Source organism: Vombatus ursinus, unplaced genomic scaffold, assembly GCF_900497805.2.
Source record: "Vombatus ursinus unplaced genomic scaffold, bare-nosed wombat genome assembly UNPS02014818.1, whole genome shotgun sequence".
Lineage (NCBI taxonomy): Eukaryota > Metazoa > Chordata > Mammalia > Diprotodontia > Vombatidae > Vombatus > Vombatus ursinus.
This window is the reverse complement of record NW_020954596.1, coordinates 46,657,255-46,682,568: the sequence shown is the minus strand read 5'-3', so window position 1 is coordinate 46,682,568 and position 25,314 is coordinate 46,657,255. Positions and strand designations below refer to the sequence as shown.

The window sequence follows — 25,314 nt, the reverse complement described above, 5'->3', positions numbered from 1 at the left end:
TTGAAAGGATGATTACTTTCCCCCACCCCCCTGTTAAAGAGCCACTTATAATGCTGATCAACACAATACTTTTAAAATACAGACTGAACCTTTTTAACTAATATCACATCTACAGAAACTCTTAGCTTATCTTCAATACACAGCTGCTTCAGAAACTGAAAAGTGTTTCTGAATGGTGTACTAAATTAAGAAACATGGCTTTCTTATGACCTCAGATTGTTCTCTTCAGATAGAAATCTTTGTTCTACTTTACCTTTGTATCATTTTACAGCACCTGCACCCCATCTGGATTATTTTTTGTTACCATCTGGAAAATAAAATGTAGAGGACAGGGAAAAAAATGAATAACATTTCAATATGAACTGAGGGGTGGTAATGATTAAGTTGTATCTTTCTCCCAAAGATCCAAAGTTGAAGAATCAAAAATTTATGTCTAAAATATGAGACACTCAGTACCATAAGGATTTCTTTCACTGATTCTACAGGCAAGGGTGTGCTGGTAAATATTTAACAACTGGCTTTCTGAAATGTATGCTGGACACACTTTCAAGTTTAATCTCTATTATTAACACTTCTCCATCACTTTTTTAAGTATAGACAATCAACAAAACAATTAGTCATGCCTTAATTTGTAGCATTTGCTTATTTGTGCTATGTAAGTGCTTACCCCCCAAAAAATCAAACAGTTGGCTCTTGAGAGGTAGTACAAGCCAGCTCCAGGACACTGCTGTCTATTAGGACATAGATTATCTCATCCAACCCTAATTTTGTGAATTGTTCAAGGCCAGGTGTAGAGTAAGTAGCAGAGTTGGGTTCAAATGGACATCCTCTAATTCTAAATTTGGTCTTCCTCTACTATTCCACATTTCCCAGTGAAGACATAGGAAGCTCAGAAACAATGGTTAGTGTGTTTGGTTAAAGGCAGGTTTATCAATGAGGTTTAGCTGCAGGACCAAAAAGGACCTTGTTACAAGGCAGCTCATTACAGGGAGATCTCATGACATAGACCTCAAGGCTATGGGTCTTCAGAGATTATTGTCAATTTCTGTAAGGAATTCCAATAGTAAAAGGCTATAAGTTTTCAGTTACATCACTCCCATTTTTTCCATGGAGGTAACCCTGGATTTTCAAAGGTTATAGTAGTTAAGTGTAAGACCTATTGGGTCCTATTAATAGGAAAGGATGGAAATAGGCTCAGCAACAGACTAAGTGTGTTTATCCTCTGAGAACCAGCCTAGTGAAAATTCAAGAGGATCACCATAAGATGACTGTTTACCAAGAGATGAAAATTTTTAGCTACAGCAATTGGAAGACCTACTCTGCTGCTGACGGATGAATCTTTTTGCTTTTAAAAAGACTGTGAAAAAAAAAAGATTGTGAAGATGGATTTGGATCTATCTCACCCCTGCTCCCCCCACCCCCCCATTTCCTCTATAACTATTTTTCCCCCGGACCAAATACTATTCCTAACATGTACCTGAATTTTATGTTTGTATATCAGTAAAAGGAATTGTCAACAACTAGGTAAATCTTAAAATTAGCATAATACATTTTTAAAAATTAGTCTCAAAAAACTGTTCAAAAATTTTCCCTGATCATTGTGAAACTTTTGTATAAAACACATTAACTACAGTGTGAGAAATTCATGAACTATACATTATATACCATTAACTCAATGCAATTCAACAAACATTTGTTAAGTGTCCATTATGTGTATGATACTGTCCTTGGTTCTGGTAGTTTCTGGCTACATACTTTTGCAATTGTTTTCAATTCCTCTTCCTAGTTTAGCCTTCTAATCAACACCCCAAAGTCAATGCCATCTCATTCAGCACTCTACTGGACTGAAAAAGAGAGGTTCTCTCTGTCTACAGAGGTTGACCCCAAAGTCAACCCTTCAGTTCCAGATCGAAACTTCTGGCCTCAAAGCATCTCTAGCTTAGTAGCTTTCCTGAATCTACTCACAGAATTACCTTCAATTTGGCTTTCTTTTTGCTGGGCACACATTCTCTTGGTCAGCTTTCTTTGAGCTGGCCCTATTTAAACAATTTTCCTCCTTTTAGTCTTTATTACTCAAAAACCTACATGGCATAGAGAAAAGAGGATTGAATTTAGATTCAGAGGACCTGAGTTTGAACTGTAGCTTTGGTACCTTCTACCCATGTGACCTTGAACAAATCATCTGACTTCCTTGAGCTTTGATTTCCTCACCTATAAAATGAAGAAGTTGGATTTTAAGGTTCCTTCTGACTAGAAATCTATGATCCTATGGTCCCAAGTGCTAACTGTACTATTCTCAGACTCTTTTCTTCCCTTTCTCAATGTCAAAGACATATTTCCCAGAATGCTCCACCACTCTATCCATAAAGAAAGGGACCAGATATTTTAAAAACAAACAAATCACACTGTCTATGGTTATAAGGGAAAGGAATCTCAGGAATAAATAAAGTCCAGGGATAATACCCAAACCATACATTAGCTATTACTTTAAACCCTTTTGGGTGGAGAAATGTACTGGTTTTTGTGTCCTCTCTTTGCCTCCAACTCATTCTCTGGCAGAGCTACCATTATAAAATCGTCCAAATCTAGGAAATGGAAGAAAGAGAATCTAATGGCTTGGCTAATTCATAATTCAATGATTATGCCTTAAGAATTATAATTCCATGTAATAAGACCTCAGTTTTGCTAATCAATTACTTCATCAACTTTTTTTTATAAAGTGTCAATTCGCATAAGGCTCTGGGCTAGCTATGATAATGGTGGGGGGAAGTGTGAGAGATAGGGAAGGTAGTAAAGTACAGAATGAAGTCCATGACTTTAAGTGTGTCTCCCAAGAGTTGGGTCATGCACACGCACACACAAACACACAACTAACAATACAAAACCAAAACTTACGGAATTAGACAATACGTATGATAGAATCTCAGGTTAGGGAGATGTCACTGGGTTGGAATAGGCATCTAGGCATAGGGCTTTATGTTTGCTTAAAGCAGTCCTTACATACATTACCTCATTTCCAAATCAATTTCCTCCTAGCCCCTGCTTCCCACCTTTTGACCATCTGCTCCTACTTATTCACAGATCAGTTGCTAGATAGTCATGGTTGAGATGAAATACTGTGGAAAATCCCTTCTCAGTGCCAGCCCTGCTCCTTTTCATTCCTACTTTGTCCTTCTTTTACCCTGGCTGTATCTCTGGGGTAGGTAGAATCTTTCCTTTAAAAACACTCATGGTAACTACAAGAAGTGGGGTAGCTTCACTTGTATGATAACAGATGGTTTTCTTTGTAAAAGAAAAAGCCTAGCATCCTTACTGGAAGGACAACTTCCAAGAGCCTCAAAGAAAAGGAGGGCAAGAGTTGGGAGCAAACGCCGCGCTGGCTCTGGGAGGCTCTGCTCAGGAGTCATGCATGACCAGGGGTCAGAATCTGCATGGGAATGAAATAGCGATTGACTTCCCTACCTCTGAACTTCGGCATCCAACCCAGGGGACTCCTCGAACTCCTTCCTGTGGTTGAATTTCCATATCCTCCTTTTCTCTTTTCAGGTAAACAGCCTCAGAGGAAGGGGACAAGAATTATGGTTTTCCTCCAAAGCTATACTTCTGAAAAGCTGCTTGGTTGGTTCAGTGAGTGCCCTCTGCACTATGTTTCTGGCATGATTAATTTTTCTGGTCACTTTCCTTTCCACTTCTATTCTATCTGAGTTGGTTTCCTTAAAGATTTAGCTCCCTACCTGATGGGGATGTTGCCGTAGATCTCTGGACTCCTGGGAGTTGAAGCTCTGTGCTGGTTTTCAGCTTGCCTGTGTTTTTTCTCCCCAAACCTCCTTTCTCCCCTTCCCCAGCCTACATTCCATCTCTCAATAAAACTGGCTCTAATGTCCAAGGTTGTGTGACCTGCTCCTGAACAGGTAATGACTCATGTATTTATTTATATTTAGCCCCATGCAGGGCTAGTATCTACATTAATTTCTGCTTAGTAACCCTTCCTGAGATACTTTCATCTTTAGGTCACACAAATTCAAATCTACTTCTGCTCTATTTCCACATCTACTTTTTTTTTCACCAGGTATTGTTTTCATTTCTAAATCCAAAGAGAAAAAGCTAGTTTTGGCCATAGGGCATTGCATACAGAGGCAACTTTTATATGGCCTGTGCTAAAGTCTCCTCATTAAAGTATACTATATATATAGTAGATGCTAAATATATTTGCACCAAATGAATATTATTGGATGCCCAACGTATGGCTTGAAAACAAGAAGCCTACACCTGATAGTTTTTGAACTTGGGAGAATAAAATGCACTTGGAGAGAGTAAAATGTGTAGTTTCAGATTTCTTTTCACAGCTAGCTGAAAGGTGACAATCTGTAGTCAGGCACCCTGAATTTTCTCTCCCTTTGGATTATAAAAAGCAACAAGGAGTGAGGCAAAGAGCAAATCCCTCTCAATCATCACCTGGTTTACACAAGAGAAAAGCAAATACCATCAGAATGAATGCGTTCACCTATTTCTGGCTCTTTCTGCTTTATTCCTGTTTTTGATGGATGAAGTCTGCTCTGGGTTATATGTGGAGGCTAAATGGTCGTGAGTTTTAAGACAACAATGCTCATGCATTGGCATTTACTCATGGATAGAAGAGAAACCTGTTTTGTGGCACTGAAGATGATTGTGGGAACCTGGGAGTGCAAGCACGGTAGGCACTTAGTAGGGACTTAAACGTTTGTTTGTTGAACTCAATTGAACTGCACATGGCTGAGCACACACTGAGAAGACACAATGGAAGGTATGAAGGATGGCAACTTATCCAGCAGTTGACCTTTCTTTTCCAAAGTGAGAGTAGCAGGAGATGGCTTTGTTCCTCCCTAGCCTTAGCAAGGGCTGATGATGCCAGACATCTATCAGCAGGTCATCTCTGTTGTTTTATTTATTTAGTTTCCCTTCGAGCAAATGCTTTTCCCGGTAGGAAAGGACAGAGAAATGACTAACTAGAGGAGTTCAGAAAACACCTTGGTTTCTTCTGAGTTTTCTGTGCATGCCAGAAACATGAAAGGAGAAGGCAGGAAAAAAAAAATCTCATTTTAGGTTCTAGCCTAGAGTTTAATCTTGTTCTTGGTCAAATGTCAGCTACGTTGGCAAGTAGAAAGAAAGAAAAAGAAATTGCACTCAAGGACAGAAATGTGCCTAGATAGAGAGAGGGAGGGAAGGATGCAGAGAGATAGAGAGAGAGAGAAAGAGAAAGAGAGAGAGAGAGAGAGAGAGCGCATTGCCCATCTTCTTTTAGGAAGAATTGTTAAATGCTGTTGGGAGCTGATTTGTGTTTGTGGGCCAAGTTTTTCAGACAAAGGAATTCAATACTAAAGTTCAGACTCTTTGTTTTAAGGAAGCCAACCTGCTAATGTCTGAAAGACACAGATAGGGTGGGATTTAACAATAAATTAAAATGTCCAACAGTGGACAAGCGTTTGGTGAACACCTTTTGTGTAGTAAGCTCAGACATTCTCTGGAATTAATACATTTTAATTAAAATTAATTAATAAAATTAATTTTAAAAATGCTTCCTTAGTACTCAAACATTTTTATAGTTAAGATTTTCTATCCCCAAAGGCAAACTGCTGGCTCTTAAGTCCTATGAGCCTATGAAATGGAGAGACGAGAGTTCACATGCAGAATCCATAGCAGAGGCAGGGCTGGGAAGAGACAGGATGGCTTATAATCTTAGATCTGGAAGGGGCCTAGAGGCTATTGTTCAATCCATTCCTTTTACCATGATTTGCTCAATATCACACAGGGTTAGTGGTGGAGGTAGGATTTTAACCCAGGAACTTTGATATGAGAACAGTGCTCTGTTCGGTGCAAAATTTCTTTTGGATGTGGAGACAATCAGGTTAAGTGACTTGCCAAGGGTCATGCAGCTAGTAAGACTCAAGGGTCTGAGACTAGATTTGAACTTAGGTCCTCCTGACTCCAAGGCCAGTGCTCTAGCCACTGTACCACCTAGCTGCTCCTTTACTACAGATTTCTTAAGCCTACAACAACATTGTTATTGGGCACAAATAATCTTTGCAGTATTTTTTTCCTTAGCACTTCTGATACGAAACTGATAAAGTTCACTTTAATATCTGAGGTGAAGAAATGGGAGTAACCTGATGGTTGTGTTTTGATCTTGTCATCCACAAATAATGTGTATTAAGTGCCTTCCCAATGTGGGCCCGTGAGTTGAACAGGAGAAGGAGAGAGGGCTTGATTGATCTGGGGAAATTATGCAGTGTTTTTTATGACACCCCCCCCCCCCCAAGCTTCTTCTTGAAACAAAGGCCCGTCTTTTTTTAACAACAATATTCTTTCTGTGACTCTGTACGGTTGAGAGTCATGAAATGCCACGGTCTTGCAAGGGTCACCCAGAGGACAATGGAGAGGTGCATGGTGGGTGTGAGCAGGCTCTGCGGCCCATTACAAATGAGGAATTGTGCAAGGGAAGTGGCAAAAAAGATGTAATCAGAGAGATGTGTGACTGGGGAAAAAAGTCCGGCCGATCATGTGAGAGAAAACTGATAGGATGGCCTGTGTGCTCCAGCGGTATCCAGGCACTGTATCAAGATCTTGGAGGTTGGGTGGAGACCCTGTGGGAGAGTGAAGGCGTGATAAGTCAGGAGCCACACAAAGTTGGCAGGCGTGGACAGGCTCTGAAGGGCTCCCCAGAAGGGAGTGTACACTAAGGAGACCCCGGGTCCATTGAAAGAAGTCTGCTATCTGCCACATCTAGTTACCTAGGAAGAGAGTTCTTGCCTGGAAAGTTTTTTTTACCATATAATCACCATGAGGAAAAAAAGTGTCTTAATGAGGTCTGGCCTCAGGCAAAATGTGAAGTAGGAGACATCTGCTTTGGTCTTTTCTCACTTCCCCTTTTCTCTTATCATTATGGACTCCATTCTTAGTCTTGGGACCTCAGGGTCTAGTTTTCATTAGGCTGTGACAACACATAGGTTCACAGGACCATAGATTTGGAGCTAGAAGGGGTCTTTGTGGTCATTCAATCCAAACCTTATTTTACAAAAGAGGAAACTGAGACCCAAAAAGAAGAAGTGACTTGTCCAAGGTAGCACCAGTAGTAAAAGAGGTAGAGCCCCAATTTGAACCTGTTTCTTTTTTCTATTCCAAAACCAGCCCTATACTACACTTCTTCCCAATATAATAAATAATAATAATAATGATAACTGACATTTATATACTTATCTGGCACTTTAAGGTTTGCGAAGCACTTTGTGTATATTATGGTAACATATGTGTGTATGTGTGGGTGTATGTGCGCGCTTGAGAAGAGGTGCTACTTTATTCCCCTTAAATGTGGGGATAAGGGATGGGAATGGTGATATCGCTGACAGGAAAGTCCTTGAGGCTTGGTGAGTGGACGTAGTGATTTCTTTTGTGGACAGTGGGGATTCCTTTTATGGAATACATGGAGACTGAGGTCACCTCTCTGCTATGAATCCTGACAAAACTCAGCAAGGAGGTGCAGTGGAATTGTGGTAGAAACAAGCCCAGGTGGGCCTATACTTCAAAAGATGAAGGAAAGAGGAAGAGGGCCCATTTGTACAAAAATATGCACGGCATCTCTCTCTGAAGTGGCAAACAACTGGAAACTCATTTGAGGAAGAGCTGAACAGCATATGAGTATAGATGGAATTCTATTGTGCCATAAGAAATGATGAAAGGAATGGGCTCAGAGAAACCTGGGAAGACTTGAATGAACTGACGCACAGTGAAGTGAGAAGAATCAGGAAAACTATTTGTGCAGTAACAACAACTTTAAAAGTCTTACTATCTTTAATCAATGCAATGACTCACTGGGATTCCAGAGGACACATGATAATTATGCTATTTAGCTCCTAACAAAGATATTATGGATTGAAGATGCAGAATGAGACATTTTGGGCATGGCCAATGTGAGACATTGTTTTGTTTGATTATGCATATTTGTTACAAGAGATTTTATTTTATTTTTTTTTAAATGGAGGAGGTATGGAAGAGAAAAAATTAATGCTTAGCTGAAAAATAAAATAAAAAGCAATCTACCATGTGAGGCTTCAGTATCTACTAGCTGGAAATCTTCTGCGTATGGTACAACTCCTCCTAATGACATTTTCACTTTAATGGAAGATCTTGAAGATGAAAAGCCTTAACGAGCTGGAAGAAGAAATCTTTACCACGACAGAGTTGATTTTGAGGAAAGGGGCAGGGAGGAATAGAGTGACGTCCATTACCCTCAAACCCACACAATATATAGGTGGTCACTTGCTCTCCTGTTCATAAGCTTATCTCAACACTAATGGGCTAATACTTTGTTTCAGCTTCATGAGGGCTCTACTGTGGTCTATTTCTTCAACATTATGAAAGTAGAGCACCATGGTCCTAATCAACATTTCACATATCTGTGATTTAATATGTGTGGATCCTTCTTCCATTGATGCAGACCATCAACACTGGATACCTTAGGATCTTGGGCTCGACCACAGATTTAAATCTGGAAAGGTCCTCCCAGGTCACCTCGTCACTGAATCATGGATTTAGAGCTAAAAGGGATCCCACAAGCCATCTGGTCCAATCCTTTAAATTTATGTATAAGGAAACTGAGGTTTACAGAAGTGAAGTTTTCAAGATTTGAAACCAGGCTCTCTGACTCCAAATCTAGCATACTTTTCACTGGGTCAAGATTGTACAGAAGAGAAACATATCATGTTTCAGTAGCTTTGTGAAATGATAAAAAAGAAGTCATCTTTATTAGGTAGGTAGATAGATGCCATCAGCAGGACTGTGTTTTTCCACCTATCAGAAAAAGGAAGTGCCATGGACAAAATCCCTTGAGTCACTCAACAGAGTGCCTTGCATGCAATAAGTTCTTAATAAATATTTGTTGAGTTGAATTGACAAACCTTCTTCAACAGGTATTTCATTCATGTAACCAGAAAGTGGGACATCCAGTCCTATGGAAGACAGGGATAGATATCCTGGTGTAAGGGAAGGAGGGCTAGTTTTGGAGTCTGGGGGACCTGGGTTCGAATCTTGGCTCTGCCATTTATGATCTCTGTGACCTTGGCCAAGTTACTTCTCTCTAGGCCTAAGTTTCTCTAAAGTCTTCTCCAATTCTAAATCTTATGACCTTATGAAACCTGCTTGGGGAGTTTGCCTGTGGATCCCAGAAAGGAAGCCTTTCTTACAATAAAGGTTCTTCACATAATCTATATGCAAAATTCACTAGTGTAAAATTCACTAGAAGAAAATTAGTCTTTCAGGCAGCTGCTTTCTTTGGACAGCTTTCCCTCTCCACCCACCAGATGGCAGCACAGTTAATTTCTTTGTAAATGGCCTTGGGAGGAAAACCATAATAAATGGGAATCAATAGTAGGACATAACTGAGAGAATATATTTTCTACACAGCAAAGAGGGAAAAGAGGAGGCGACTGGATGTCTATACCAGAAAGCTTTTGCCTTTCCTAAGTTTCCTAGCCTCATTGGCCTGTGGCCACATCCCCCTATTTTCCCTTCCCAGGCTTCCTCTCCCTATCGTCCTGATGTCCAGTTGTGGCTCTTAAGGGAAGAATTTGTTTTAGGGACGGATGATCTTGAGATAGATGGCCTTCTATGGGGAGACCCATCAGTGCACTGCTGGTTGGAGAGAGACACAGACCCTGCTGGGGGGGGGTGGAGCTGGGGGACAACAGAGTGGGGGGCAGGGTGTGGCTGGGTTAGGAAGGAGCTCATCAGGGTGTAGCACCTGCGAGCAGGAGGCCCATCTAGTAACTTCCTATTTTAACTTATTTTTTTGTGTTACATAGGTGCTAAGTTCAATCATTTCCACCTTTCAGAGCACTCTAAATTTCTTCACCTTCAGCAGAGCAGCCCTGATTATGCCCAGCTTTGCCTTTTCCCTTTTCTATTCCTGGTGAATGGCTCAGGAGGAATTACTGCCAGGCCATGATAAGACTCCCACTGGCCACCATTTTCTTTATTATTGCTGCTTCATATCTTTCCAAAGGTACAGCCTAGGTCACTTAGTCTTATTTGGATGTAAAAAGGCCTGGATGGGGGTGAGTGTAGCGGGGAAGGAGATGGCAGATTGCTCCCTCCTTTCTTTCATAAGGTGAAATTTGAGGCTATTAGCCTTGTTCATTTTGTCTTCTGCTGAAGCAGCAAGGCATCCTGAGGGAGAGACAGAAGTAGCATGAGCCAGTCAAGCCAAACCACCACCACCACCACCTCGATTCTCATTTCCCTTCAGATGCTGATGGAGTCAGTCCAGGAGCCTGATCTCAAGAGCCTTGAGAGTGGCACCATTCAGTCAAAACTACCCTCTCCAAAGTTACCAAGGATCTTTTAAATGCCAAATCTAATGGCCTTTTAAAAATCCTCATCTTTCTTGACCTATCTGTAGTTTTTGATACTCCTCTGCCCCTTGGTAATTTTTTCTCTCTCTGTTTCCATGACACTATTTTGTCTAGGTTCTCCTACTTGGGAGATGATGAAATAAACAAGTTAAATAATCTAGAAGGAGAAGCAGAGGGGGCTCAGGACAGACCCTGAGGAAGACCCATCTTTATTGGGTATGACTTGGATAAAGATCCAGCAAAGAAGACTGAGAAGGAGCAATCATATATGGAGAAGGGGTTAATTTGCCCTTCTCCACCAACTGCCACTGATTGGCAGATAAGACAAAGGAAATGGGTAGAGGAGGGTGGCAAGGACCCTCAGGCCACTTCTGCTTCATTTACTCAGTCATTATCAAGGAAGCAACTCTTGTGTAGAAGGGGTCAGCCGTCCCCATCAACAACAGCCCAATTGCCACCTACAGGGCAGGCAAGCCAGCCTAGCTAAAGCAGTGAAGCACCCTACAGGAGAGAAAGGAGGTGGCATGTGCCCTGAAAGTCAAAAGACCACCACCATCTCGACCACCCACTCCTCTCTGATTTGGAGATACTCCAATAGCTTGAATCCAAGACCGAGAAAAACAGTGCCCTCTAAACCCTTGGCCCTGCTTCCAATCCTGGCTTCACTGAGAAAAGCCATCATTTTGGAGAAAGGGCCTACCTTCCCCACTATGACCACAACCAACTGCTGCCCGACTGCTCCTGATTAGCAGGTAAACTCAACAGCCACAGGAATGACAGCACCTCGCAGACCACTTCTCATCTTCCCATCCCCTTACCCTACTCCCCCACACACAGCTACTAAAAATCCAGGAAAGAAAATTCTTGCCATCCAAGTCCAATCAATGATTAAAGCACCACAAAATGACATGATTTTACCAGTAAAAATGACATTAAAGAACAGGCATGACCATTTGCTGCTGCTGCTGCACCCTAAGGACCATAAGACCTTTTGCAATCTCACCCGCAACAGAAACCTTCTATATGTATTGTCTCTCCCATTAGAAAGTGAAAGTCCTTGAGAATAGGGGCTGTCTTACTTGTCTATTTGTATCCCCAGAATTTAGCCCAGTGTTTTGTACACAGTAAACTCTTAATAAACTTTTTAATTCATTCATTCAAAGATAAAAAAAATTTAAAAGCCATAAATGACATCAGGAAACCTTTCAGGGAGCTGAATGTCAATAGTTTTCAAAATATGCCATGGATTTTTGTGCAAGAGAATTAAAATAATTTACCCCGAGGGGCTTACAGTCTATAAAGAATATAAGGAAAATAATAATTAGATGATATAGATAAGGGGGTTGTAAGTAGCCATTGTGACTAAATCCCACAAAGGAAAAAATGGGATGTTAGTGGATATCCCTAGGGTTTTAAATAAAGACAGCTTTACCTTTGGAGATTATCCTCCATCAACTACTTACATTTTGTATGCACATAGTTATTTCCATATTATCTCCTCCATTAGAATGTGAGCATTTTGAGGGCAGGGACTCTGTTATTGCCTTTCTTTCTATTCAAAGAGTTTAGCAGAGTGTCTGGTACATAGAAAGTGTTTAATAAATACTTATTGTATTGAATGACCAACTGACCAACCATCCCACTATCTAATCCAGTAGGGAACTGGCCAGACGTTAGAATCCACCTTCCTGTTTATCTTTAAGAACAGAACAGTTATCCAGGATCATCACTTAATCTCCTGGGGCCTCAAATCCCTGCCTCTAGAAAATGAGCAGAGTACATTAGATGACTTCTAGGGAAAAAAAAAAACAAAACCTTCCAGTTCTCAAGCTATGATTCTGTGTGCTGACCAAGATTTTTTAGAGTAGGGGCAGTTCAAGGAAGCTGACCCAGAAGCTATAAGCCCAGAAGAGGGAGAGCTTGATTCAGGGCTAGACTGTGGGCAGAACGATGGGAAACTACCACTTCAGAGCAGCTTTGAAGAGAAATCTGGAATAAAAAGGTGGGCTTTGGGCCTAGAAAGAGAAGACTTCCTCTCCTCTTCTCTTCTCTTGCATTGAGCTCACACTCTAATTTAGAAAGGTGAACTGGGAAGTGATACTGGAAACTGTTGTAGAAGTATATAATAGTAAATTATAAGTACCTAGCTCAAAGCTTTGCAGAGAGTAAAACATAATCTCCTTGAAGGAAAGAGCATTTTTTTTTTGGTCCTTGTAACCACAATGCCTAGCACAGTGCTTTGAATCTAGTTATCATTTAGTAAACGAGACTGACCTCCTTGCTGCTCTTCACATGTGGCACTCTTGTCTACCAACATCAAGCATTTTCACTGCCTGCCCTCCGTCCCTGGAACTCTCTTCCTCTTCATCTCTGCCTTTTAGCTTCCTTCAAGTCTCAAGTAAAGTCTTACTTTCTGCAAGAAACCTTTCCCAGTCCTCTTTAATTTTAATTCCTTTCCCTTTGAGTCTACCTGGAATTCATCCTGTACACATCTTGCACGTACATAGTTGTTTGCATTGTGTCTCTCCCACTACATTGTAAGCTCCTTGACAGCAGGGACTATTTTTTGCTTTTTTTTTTGTAACCCCAGTGATTAGCACAATGCCTGGCAAATAGTAAATGCTAGCTGACTTGACTTGTTGAATTATAGCTTACTTGAACAGTAGACACTTAATATGTTGTTGAATTAGGTGACTTGTATCGTTTATAACCCATGACTTCCTCCACTTTAAATGGCTGACTGAGTATGTTTCAGCATCATCCAGAAATATTTATTGAATTCCTACCATGTGTAAGGCACTGTGTTAGATACTGGGGCGGGTGCAAAGAAGTACGAAACACGTAGGATTGTATATAGCAATTCTGTACTTGTGACTTCAGAAATAGTTACAGGCAATGTAGAAATGCAAATAACTAGGAAACAAGAGGGGGAGTGCCCAGGGTCTGGGCACTCATTCTAAATGGGGCAATGCTGCCAAATGCCTCAGGGATCCTGCCTCTGAGAACTCAATCTCTGTCCTCAAGGGACTTATAAATCGATTGAAACTATGTAGAATGGATGGCCCAAGAAAAATGCAATGTGATCATGCAGTCATGCAAAGAAAAGCTCCTAATCCCCTGGGCATTGCCAAGGAAGAAATACTCAAGTGGTGAAGAAACTTTGGCTGGGATATGTTTTGTCACATCTGTTTGAGAAGGTTTTGACAGAATCACAGCAACTACAGGAGAATAATATGGTTACACTAAAACCCAAGGGGCAGTTAGATGGTACAGTGGATAGAGCACTAGGCCTGGTGTTAGGAAGACCTGAGTTCAAATCTGGCCTCAGACACTTACCAGCTGTGTGACCCTAGGCAAATGTCTCAACCCTGTTTGCCTCAGTTTCTTCATCTGTCAAATGAGCTAGAAAAGGAAATGGCAAACCACTCTAGTGCGTTTGCGGAGAACCCAAATGTGGTCACGAAGAGGTGGACGAGACTGAAACACTCAACAACAACTAAAACCCAAATAAAAAAGGAGAAATAGATTTTTAGGACTGTCTTGTGTCATGTAATCAGAGTTACATTGAAGGTAATAAATTCTGCACATGCACAGAGGAATGAACACAGCATCTCTCTCCAAAGAACTGGATTTGGAGTCAGAGCACCTGAATTCAAAGCCTGCCTCTGCCTCTTACGGCTGTGATTTGGGGTGCATCACTTAAGTTCTTTGAGCACCAGAGGCCATTTTTGCAAAATAAGGTGGGACTAGATGATCTCTAATGTCCCTTTCAGGTCTAAATCTATAATCCTATAATCTCAGCTATATTATCTGCAACTAACTTTTTTTTCTTTTGTTGTTGTTGTTGTTGGCAATTGGAGTTAAGTGACTTGCCCAGGGTCACACAGCTAGTAAGTGTCAAGTGTATGGTCTGAGGGCGGATTTGAACTCAGGTCCTGCTGACTTCAGGACCAGAGCTCTATCCACTGTGCCACCTAGCTGCCCCTAACCAACTGTGTTTTGAGGCTAACCCGGTCTCCCTGTGACCTCAATTGTCACACCTATAGAATGAACAGGTTGGATTAAATGATCTCAAAGGTTCCTTTCAGATTGAATGCTATATAATATGATTAACATAACATAACATAATATATTTAGTGGTAAATTGAAAAGTGGGTCTTCTCTTTCAAACCACACAAAAGGGAAATGAAACAGCTTACCTGTGGGGAGGATTGTCCATTAGTTGTCTTGTAAAGTTTAATTTCCCTTCCTGTTAAAAAAAAAAAGGTTAGATATCATGTTTTTGAGTTGCTACCTTTCTATACTTACAGTATATGCCTAAGAACATGAAAAATCAAAGAGCCTGGGGAAGGAGATTGTTTGTTTTTCATAGCCCTGCTCCTCCTGAAATTATGCAATGTCTAGAGATGGCCATGGGAAGAAAGCACGTGATAATAGGTAATAAGTATCCACAGCAACCACAAAACTCTTTTATTGTCTAAGGATGGTGCCAGGACACCTGACTTACTCAGAGGTCGCATTCTGCAGTCTCAATCATCTGGAACACATCCCCAAAACTGCTTCTCCAAACTTAGTAAGGATGGTCCTTGGAGGATACACAGTTCATCACTAGATCTGTACTCAGTGTCTTTTCATGGCCTGACAGAACTTATGCTGTAGTATGTAGGATGCATTGAAGTGGAGAGAAAGAATATGGATCATAGGTAATGAGGTCCTCAACTTTTATAGTGGATGCAGAAATGAAAGTGGATTAAGGCAAGGAAAGGATGGATATAGATAGGCCTGAGTCATCAAGAAAAGCTTAAATTGGGTTCAGAGACAGCATGTTTTTCTGGACAGAGAACTGACCTGGGAGCCATGAAGATGGATTTAAGTCCTGTCTTTGACACATACTGACTGCATAACCCTAGTCAAGTCCCTTAATCTCCCAGTGCTCTAGGCCGGTCTTTAAGAATAAGAACAGGGGAAGATGGCAGAATAAAAGCAAAGACTCACTTGAGCTCTCCCCCAAACCCCTCCAAATACCTGTAAAAAATGGCTCTGAACAAATTCTAAAGCAGCAGAACTCACAAAATAACAGAGTGAAACAAATTTCCAGCCCAAGACAACCTGGATGATTGATCAGAAAGGTATATTGAGCCGGGCGGGGAGAGGAGTGCAGTTCAGTGTGGGCGCACAGGCAAAATCACAGGCAGCTGTGTTAGTTTCCAGACCTCTCAACCCATGAACTCCAAAGACAACTTAGAAGGTCAGTGGGAAAAGTCTGTGATTGTGGTGAGAGACAGAATGTCAGTCCCAGCCCCACTCCCCAAGTGTGACCCCCTGGGTGGCAGCTGCTTCTGGAGCTTCCAGCCTACAGATTGAGGGGAAATCGGGTGGCTGATCAGAGAAGGATTGCAGGGATCTCTCTGCTGGTGCAAGGTTCTCTTGTTTTACCCGTGCTTGGATCTGGGTCACAGTTCTGGGTGGTGGTCCTGGGGCGAGGAGGAATGCTGGTGTTGGTGGAGCTTATAGTGGCTGTGGAGAGGAAATTCTCCTCACAGTTCCAAGGCAGAAAAGAGTGCTTGTGGTCACTCACTGACCAGGGCACAGACCAGGAAAGGAGTGAACACCTCACCCCTTATCATACCAACCTGGAAGAACTGAAAATTTATAGGTCCCTAGAAGTATCTCTGAAAAGAGCTGCACAAAACCCCCAAAGCTTGGGACAGTACGTTCTCCACCCTGGAAGCAGACCCCTAACAAAGAGTTTAAAACTCAAGTATTTGGCTGAGATCAAGAGCAAATAAAGGCGCAGAAAAAGTCAGACTATAGCATCTTTTTTTGGTAACAAAGAAGATCAAAACGTACAACCAGAAGAAGACAACAAAGTTAAAACTCCTGCATCCAAAGCCTCCAAGAAAAATATGAATGAGTCCCAGGCCATGGAAGAGCTCAAAAAGGATTTTGAGAACAAGTAAGAGAAGTAGAGGAAAAACTGGGAAGAGAAATGAGAGTGATGCAAGAAAATCATGAAAAACAAGTCAACAGCTTGCTAAAGAAGACCCAAAAAATACTGGAGAAAATAACACCTTAAAAAATAGCCTAACCCAAATGGCAAAAGAGGTCCAAAAAGTCAATGAGGAGAAGAATACCCTAAAGAGCAAAATTGGCCAAATGGAAAAGTAAGCCCAAAAGCTTACTGAAGAAAATACTTCCTTAAAAATTAGAATAGAGCAATTGGAAGCTAGTGACAATTTGAGAAATCAAGGCACTGTAAAACAAATCCAAAAGAATGAAAAATTAGAAAACAATTTGAAATATCTCATTGGAAAAATAACTGACCTGGAAAATAGATCCAGCAGAGAGAATTTAAAAATAACCTAGACATCATCTTTCAAGAAATTATCAAGGAAAACTGCCCTGATATTTTAGAACCAGAGGGCAAAATAGAAATGGAAAGAATCCACCGATCACCTCCTGAAAGAGATCCCCAAAGGAAAACTCCTAGGAATATTATAGCCAAATTCCAGAGTTCCCAGGTCAAGGAGAAAATACTGCAAGCAGCCAGAAAGAAACAATTTAAGTACTGTGGAAACAGAATCACGATAACACCAGATTTAGCTGCTTCTACATTAAGGGACCGCAGGGCATGGAATATGATATTCCAGAGGGCAAAGGAGATAGGATTACAACCAAGAATCACCTACCCAGCAAAACTGAGTATAATTCTTCAGGGGAAAAAATGGTCATTCAGTGAAATAGAGGACTTTCAAGCATTCTTGATGAAAAGACCAGAGCTAAATAGAAAATTTGACTTTCAAATATAAGACTCAAGTGGAACATGAAGAGATAAACAGGAAAAGAGAAACCATAAGAGACTTATTAAGGTTGAACTGTTTATATTCCTGCATGGAAAGATGATATTTGTAACTCATGAGTTCTTTGTCAGTATTACGGTAGTTGGAGGGAAAAATTATATGTATATATGTATGTATATATGTGTATATATGGATAGATAGAGGGCACAGGGTGAGTTGAAGATGAAGGGGTGACATCTGGAGAATAAAATTAAGGGGTGAGAGAGGATTATACTGGGAGAAGAAGAAAGGGAGAGGTAGAATGGTGTAAATTATCTCACATAAAACAGACAAGAAAAGGCTCTTACAGTGGAGGGGAAATGGGGGAAGGTGAGAGAGAATGAGTGAATCTTATTCTCATAGGATTTGGCTTAAGGAGGGAATAACATACACACTCAATTGGGTATGGAAATCTGTTTTACCCTACAGTAAAATAGGGGGGTAGGGAATAAGAGAGCAGGGGGATGATAGAGGGGAGGGCAGATTGGGGGAGGGGGTAATCAGAAGCAAACACTTCTGAGGAGGGACAGGGTCAACAGAGAGAACAGAATAAATGGGGAGCAGGATAGGATTAAGGGAAATATAGTTAGTTTTTCCACAATATGACTACTATGGAAGTGTTTTGCATAACTACACATGTATAACCTGTATCGAGTTGCTTGCCTTTTCAATGAGGGTGGGTGGGGAGGGAGGAAGGGAGAAAATTTGGAACCCAAAGTTTTAAAAACACATGTTAAAAAAAAATTGTTTTCACATGCAACTGGGAAATAAGAAATACAGGAAATGGGGTACAGAAATCTATCCTGCCTTTCAGAAAATAGAAGGGGAAAGGGATAAGAGTAGGGAGGGACAGATAGAAGGGAGGGCAGATTAGGGGGAGGGGTATTCAGAATGCATGCCATCTTGGGGTGGGGGAGGGGATGAGATGGGAGAAAATTTGGAACTCAAAGTCTTGTGGAAGTGAACGATGAAAACTAAAAATAAATAAATTTTTTTAAAAAAGAATAGGAACAGAGGGCTCTCTGTGGACTGTTGATCTGCATTGGTAGAAGAAATTCCTTAAATGAAGCTTCCTATATCAAGTCAGGTAATGTTATTATCTTAAAACAGTCATCTTCTGGTTAAATGAGCATCTAGATTTATCAGGCAATCTTAAAATTGTTAAATATATTTTTGGCTCAGTTTTAAATTTCTCTCTAAAATCCATACCTTTGGGCAATTTTTTTTTTGCTTCTAATAACTCTTTAAATATGTTTCCATTATTTGAAAATAAGGTGCAATTTTACCTTTTTATATTACTTGGTATTAATGCAGTCAGAAGATAAAACGTTAAGCCAGGTACCGTTATTATCTTAAGACACCTGTCTTCTGGTTAAATGAGCATCCAGATTTATCAGAGAATCTTGAAATGGTTAAACATATTTTTGTTTCAGTTTTTTAATTTCTCTCTAAAATCCAGACATTTAGGCAATTTTTTTTTTGCTTCTAATAATCCTTTAAATATTTTTCTATTACTTGAAAATAAGATGCAATTTTACCTTTTTATACTTCTTGGAATTAATACAGAAGACAAAACATTAAGCCAAGTAGTGTTATTATCTTAAAATATTTTAAGCCAAACAATCACATTTTAATCTCCATTTCTAAGGTATCATCAGCATTCAAAGGGATGTGCCCACATATGTTTGCAACAAAGGCCACATTAGGTGAATATTTGTATCAAGGTAAGAGGCAGCATGGTATATTATAGCTAGGGAACTAGCTTCTAAGTCAGGAAGACTTAGGTTTAAGTCCAACCTCTGACAAATACTGTTTACATGACGCTGGGCATGTCATGACCTTTTCAAGCTCTAGGTAACTCTCTAAGACCTCAAGTTATTGCAGAGGCTGACCTAAATTGGAGTAGAGCATTTTCTTATCTGGGAGTTCTTTATATTAATGAAATCACAGGCCCAGTCCCTATTCTTATAGGTAGAAAGAGTGCATATGGGGAAAAGCATGAGGAAAGACAAAATGAGAAAAAAAATATGTATATATAAACTTGTATAAAGGACAGTGAAGAATTCTACTTGACTGCTGTAGAGGAAGAATGTGGGAAGATTATAGAGACTCTAAACTTGACTTAGCAGGTATTATAGAACAAACTGCTTTTTGAGCAGGAGAAATGATACAATGAAAATGATGCTTAACAAAGATTAATTTGGCAGTAGTGTGTGGGATGGATTGGAGGGAGGAAAAGGCTAGAAGAAGAGAGCCTTCAAGAGATTGTTGATGTAGGGTGATGCTCATGTGGACCAGTATAGCGGCAGTGGGAATGGAGAGACTGGGGATGAATTCAAGAGTAGTTCAATAACAACAAAAAGTGATAAGATGACATAAAAAAGATTAGAATTTATAGGATTACATATAGGTAAAAGTCAAAGATGATTCTAACATTTGGTCTAGGAGGTTAGAAGAATAGTGATGCAACTGACAAAATGAGAATAATTAGGAAGGGGAAGAGGAGAATATGAGAATGAATTTGGTTTCAGATATGTTGAGTTTGAGGTGATGGAGGAGCATCCTATTAGAGTTGTTCCATGGACACTTGGAAACCTGGGATTTAAATATTAGTGAAAAACCAGGGCTATAGGGAGATAAGAGTTTAGGGAGCCATCAGGGTAGAGGTGATATCTCAAGTCTTGACTGGACAAAGTCACTGAAGGAGTGAGTGTAGACAGAGACAACACAGAAGGCAGATTTCTATCTATCAATAGTATTTATCCCCTTGGAAAAGTTTCCAGGAAACGAGAAAAGATGGTGGAGTAGGAGGAAACAGACATCCTGGTTCTTTCACAACTACTGCAACAAATATCTAAGAAGAATACTAAATGGCATAATAACTGGGAAAGCTGAGGAGAAAGTTCAGTAAGTCTTTCTTCTAGTTGAAGATTGTAAAGTCAGCATATAGCCAAATGATCAAAGGAAGAGCTCTGGAACAGGAGTAGGCCTGAAGATCCATTGTTCTGACCCTGGGAAAGGATCACAGATGCAGACCAGGTGCAGACCAGGGGTGTGCCTGATGCTTGGTTACTTTGACAGAGAAGAGGCATTGTTGATTCAACCAACGGGGGCAGATCAGCATTGGGTCTATAGTTCTATCTTTCTGATCACAGAACATGCAAAGCTCAGACCACTAGAGCAAGTAGTGACCTGTGTACTACAGCAGATTGCTTAAGCCCCACTGAAAGTTTGCATTTCTCTGGACCGAGCTGCCTCTCAGTTCCTTGAAGAATGCAAAATTCCATGCCTGGAGACTGCAGTGACAGAGTCTCAAATAATATAAGCCAGGACCATACAAGGCCCCAGTTTTCTTCTAGAAGTACACGGAGCCTAGCCCTAACACAAAGTCACAATTTAGGAAATAAGGCAGGAAGAATGAGGAAACACAAACAGAAACAGACAATAAAGGTCTATTATGAAGAGAGACACTCCCAAGACATAAATCCAGAAAAAGAGAATAACTCCAAAAGACCTGCAAACAACATAACAAAGAAAAATATAGCTTGGTCACAATTTGGGAGTGGTTGTCATTATGCTTTGACGATCTTAAAGGCAAAAAGGAAAGGAAGGGAGAGGAAACAAAGAGGAAGGAAAAGTGAGGGAAATCATAACATAATCAGGGTGTGAAAGTAAAAACCTATGCAAATAAGGAGACAGAGGCTGGTTAAACAGGCATCATTTGTACATTTCTTCCTTTCTTTCCTTTTTTTTTTTTAAATCAATTCAATTTATTGAGAATCCATCAGCTCCAGGTTGGCTTGGAAACATTAGGAAGCTTCTTTTTTAGCAACATGGTCCTTTTTGAGTGGTTTCATGAAAGTTTTCTTCTTCACAGTCTGGAAGCAGCCATGACCAAATTTGGAGGTGGTGGTGATGAATTTCAAGTCAATCTTCCCCAGGGCCTGGAATTTAGTCTGTACCAGCAGATTTTTATAGGGTGAAGACATGCTTCTTGGTCCCATAATAGCCTTGCAGCATGATAAAGTTACTGGTCACTTTACCATAGTGGACAAATTCCTTCCAAGAGAGTTTCTTGTCAGACAGATTGTAACTAGTGGATACATTGTTTTTGATCAGGTTCCCATCCTTGATCTGGTTAGACATGACTTATAGATCATTTTGTTGATCTCAGTGCAGTGATGGTATCCCTTCTGACCAGCCTGAGCCACAGAGACTGTCATGAGGGCAGGGTGCCAACCTTCAACACAGGCCATCTTATGCAGACCTTTTTTTCAGGGTAGTTTCTTTGTGTGCCAGCAGCTGGTGACATCTTTATAATCAATGCCCTTGGTCACTCCAAAGATATCAACCAACTCATGCAGGCCCAGTCTAATTTCTCAGTCATGATCTCTTCATTTACCTGGATCTCCATCAGGTGAGACTTCTTTTGTCTCAGAGGGAGCAGGTGCATCTGTGTATGGGCAATGACTTGGATCACCTGGAGGCATTTTTTTTTTTTGTGCTGATGAAATCTTTCTCCAACCTTTCTTCCCATCATCACCCAGCCATTTCTTGCAATACCCGAAAGCCTTCTTCTTGGACTTGTGCCTGTTCTTTTACAATTGCCTCTTACACTCATCACTAATATGCTCAGCAAAGATTGTTTTGAAGGTCAAGAGGGGTTTGCATGTAGCCCATGATGTTTTACAATGACCATGGGTGGTATCTTCACAATGGTAAACAATTTGACCACTTCCTTCTTGTTCCCCTTTTAGCCAAGTTTGTCTACTTCCTGAATGATGTGGATAATGCCTGCTTTATAGTCCAGCAGGGCTGTGAGATGGTGGGTTTGGTGGGGTCATCTTTGGGGAAGATCTTCACTTTCCCATGGTGTTTCTGCTTTGCTTTTAAGGCAGGAAGCCCAGAGCCCCAAGCCTGGGAGCAAAGAATTTCCAATGGGACATGCACAACTGCCACTGACTTGAGGTAAGTGAGCTGAGCATTACTTTCAATGGAACCAATTAAAGGAGGATAGAAAACACACACACACACACACACACACACACACAAACACTCTCACACTCAAAGAGTTTGGAGTAGAAAAATATTCAATTTAACAGGGAAACTGGAAGGAATAGGGAGGGTTAAAGGGTGGAATAAAAGAGAAGGCAGAATCAGGGAGGGGCATAAAAGGAAAGAAAGATAAAAACCTGTGATTGGAGTTTGGAAGGGCAAGAGAAGGGGGACAGATTGCATCACACATAAAGCACTGGGGTTGAGCACATTTCTGTCTCACCACTCTTTTCTTACTTGTAAATAGGGAGCAGACAAAAATAATGGAAAGGTATGAAAGGGCAGGATAGAAGAAATACACAATTAATAATCATAACTGTGAATGTCAATAGTATGAAATCACTCATAAAGTGAAAAAGAAAGGCAGACTGGATTAAAAAGCAGAATCCAACAATACGTGTTTAAGAGAAACACACTTGATAAATAAAGATTTACATAGAATTAAAGTTAAGGGCTAGAAAAAAAATCTGTTAAGCTTTAACTGAACTAAAAAATGCTGATGAATAACGCTAAAGATCATGATCTCAGGCAAAGTAACAGCAAAAATAGATTTGGTTAAAAGGGACAAATAGGGAAACTACATTAAGCTGAAAAGTACCATAGATAGTGAAATTACTCAGCATATATATACATTGAATACTTAACAAAAATATGACAGAGAATTTAAATAATTAACAATTAATAATTAAATAATAATTAACTATGACATGAATAATTATATCATGATATAATAATTAAATAATTAATAATAAATAATTTAAATAATCTCAGAATAGAAGTTGAACGAATTGTAAATGAACTTCAAAGAAAAAAAATGGGATGATCGGATGTATTTATAAGCCAATTCTCTCAAATATTCAAAAAACAATTAATTCTACTATTACTCATATCATTAAAAAAATTGTAAAAGGGATCTTATCACTTTTCTTTTATGATACAAATATGGTTTTAATACCTAAACTAGATAGAGCCAAAATAGAAAAAGAAAATTATGGACTAATATCACTAATGAATATAGATGAAAAAATTTTAAATAAAATATTAGCAAAGAAGTTATAGCAATATATCAAAAATATATACTATATCCAAGTTGGACTTATACAAGGAATATAGGGTTGCTTTAACATTAAGGAAATTATATACATGATAGAACATATTAATAACAAAAACAATAAAAAACATAGGATTGTATCAATTGATAAGGAAAAAGCTTTTTGAAAAAATATAACACTGATTTCTGTTAAAAACACCCCCCAAAACACCATAGGAATAAATGGACCTTTCCTTAATATGGTAAGCAGTAGCTATCTAAAACTAAGAGCCAGAATTATATATAATGAGAATAAATAATAGGCCTTTCCAATAAGATCTAAGCTAGGATGCCTACTGTCACCACTACTATTTGATACAGTGCTAGAAATGCTAGCTATAGCAAAAGACAAGAAAAAAAATTAAAGGAATAAGCATATGTGAAGAAGACACAAAATGACCACTTTTTGCAGGTGATATGATAATTTTCTTAGGGAACCCTAAAGAGTCAACTAAAATTAACTGAAACAGCAACTTCAGCAAAGTTATAGAATATAAAAGAAATACCCCCAAATCATTAGCATTTTTGCAAATTACCAACAAAACTCTGTAGGAAGAAATTAATATTTAAAATTAGAACATATAAAATATGTGGGAGTCTACCATTCAAGACACACAGGAACTAGATGGATACAACCAAAAATTACTTTATTAATTGCTCATGGGTGGGCTAAGGTAGCAGCTAGGTAGCTCAGTGGATAGAGTGCTGGACCTGGAGTTAGGAAGTCTTGAGTTCAAATTCAACCTCAGACACTCACTAGCTGTGTCACTCTGGGCAAGTCACTTAACTTCTGTTTGCCTTAATCCACTGGAGAAGGAAATGGCAAACTCCTCTAGTACCTTTGCTAAGATGGGGTCATGAAGAGTTGGACACAGCTGAATGACTGAACAACAAAAGCTGAACCAACATAATAAAGTAATATAAATGTTTTTATTTACTGAATGCCATATCAATAGAACTACCAAAAGACTGCTATGTAGAGCTAGGGAAAAAAAATGAAATTTACCTGAAGAAGTAGCTCATTCAAATGCAATTATCAACATTTAAAAGAGTCACATTTAATTGATCTGCCTTTCAGTTCTTGAAATTTAAATAGGCAAATATTTGCATGTGGAATAAAATTCAGAAATTTATATTTTTAAAAGTAAACAAGTATTATTATAGGATTTCTTAAACCTTCCACTGATATATTTAATCAGTCATCAACAGGGTGCCTGTTCCCTGTAACTAGTTAATTTCATTATTATTTTCACTCTCTAATGAAAGTAAGGATATTCATTCTCCCTTTGTCCTTCTCTCCTTCCCTCCCTCCCTTTCCTTTTTTCCTTCCTACTATTAAGTACAAATCAGCTATTAATCAAGTACTATGTTAAGTGCTGAGGGGGGTAAATAATTGAGACCTAATTTCTGTTCTCATGGAGCTTATACTCAATATATTAAAAATTATAGTAACTACACCAGAATACAATAAGAGTCTAAGAGAATTATAAAGGAACAAAGGACTATAGGATATTGGAAAATGGGAAGACAATTTCTAAATATGCTGGGGAGGAACTAATATGAAGGCTTTAGAAAGGAGATAGAATTTGAGCTGAGCCCTGAAAAATGGAAGGGAAGGCACTCTAGATAACAGTGGATAGTGTGATCAAAAACACATCAGTGGCTAGCACTAGATGTGTTTGAAGGATAGGAAACAGAACACTTTGGCTGAAACAGAGCACATGTGGAAGCTGGAAAGGCATGATGGTGTCAGGTTATAGGCGGCTTTGAATGCCAGGCTAAGATTTTGAGATTTTTCTTTTCCAGTAGGCAATTGGACAATGACCATTGAAAAGTATTAAGGAGAGAAGCGATGATATATGTATAAAGAAGATCAAACTGGAAAGTGTGAAGGCTGGAATGTTGATGCCAAGGACCTGGAGATGGGAACACAAGTTAGGAAGCAGTT

At 39.7% G+C, this 25,314-nt stretch overlaps 1 protein-coding gene and 1 pseudogene across 1 annotated transcript in view; both read right to left on the bottom strand.

Moving 5' to 3' along the window:
* Nucleotides 1-25,314, bottom strand: part of CUNH4orf19 (chromosome unknown C4orf19 homolog) — a 96,555-nt gene that overhangs the window by 3,818 nt on the left and 67,423 nt on the right. The window contains exons 2-3 of the mRNA XM_027835987.1: nucleotides 14,582-14,631; nucleotides 254-307 (exon numbers count right to left, since the gene is read on the bottom strand). Of these exons, the coding sequence (XP_027691788.1) occupies nucleotides 254-285 (32 nt within the window). The 5' untranslated portion in view covers nucleotides 286-307; nucleotides 14,582-14,631. The remainder of the gene's footprint in view (nucleotides 1-253; nucleotides 308-14,581; nucleotides 14,632-25,314) is intronic.
* On the bottom strand, nucleotides 21,031-22,167 carry LOC114023371 (annotated as a pseudogene).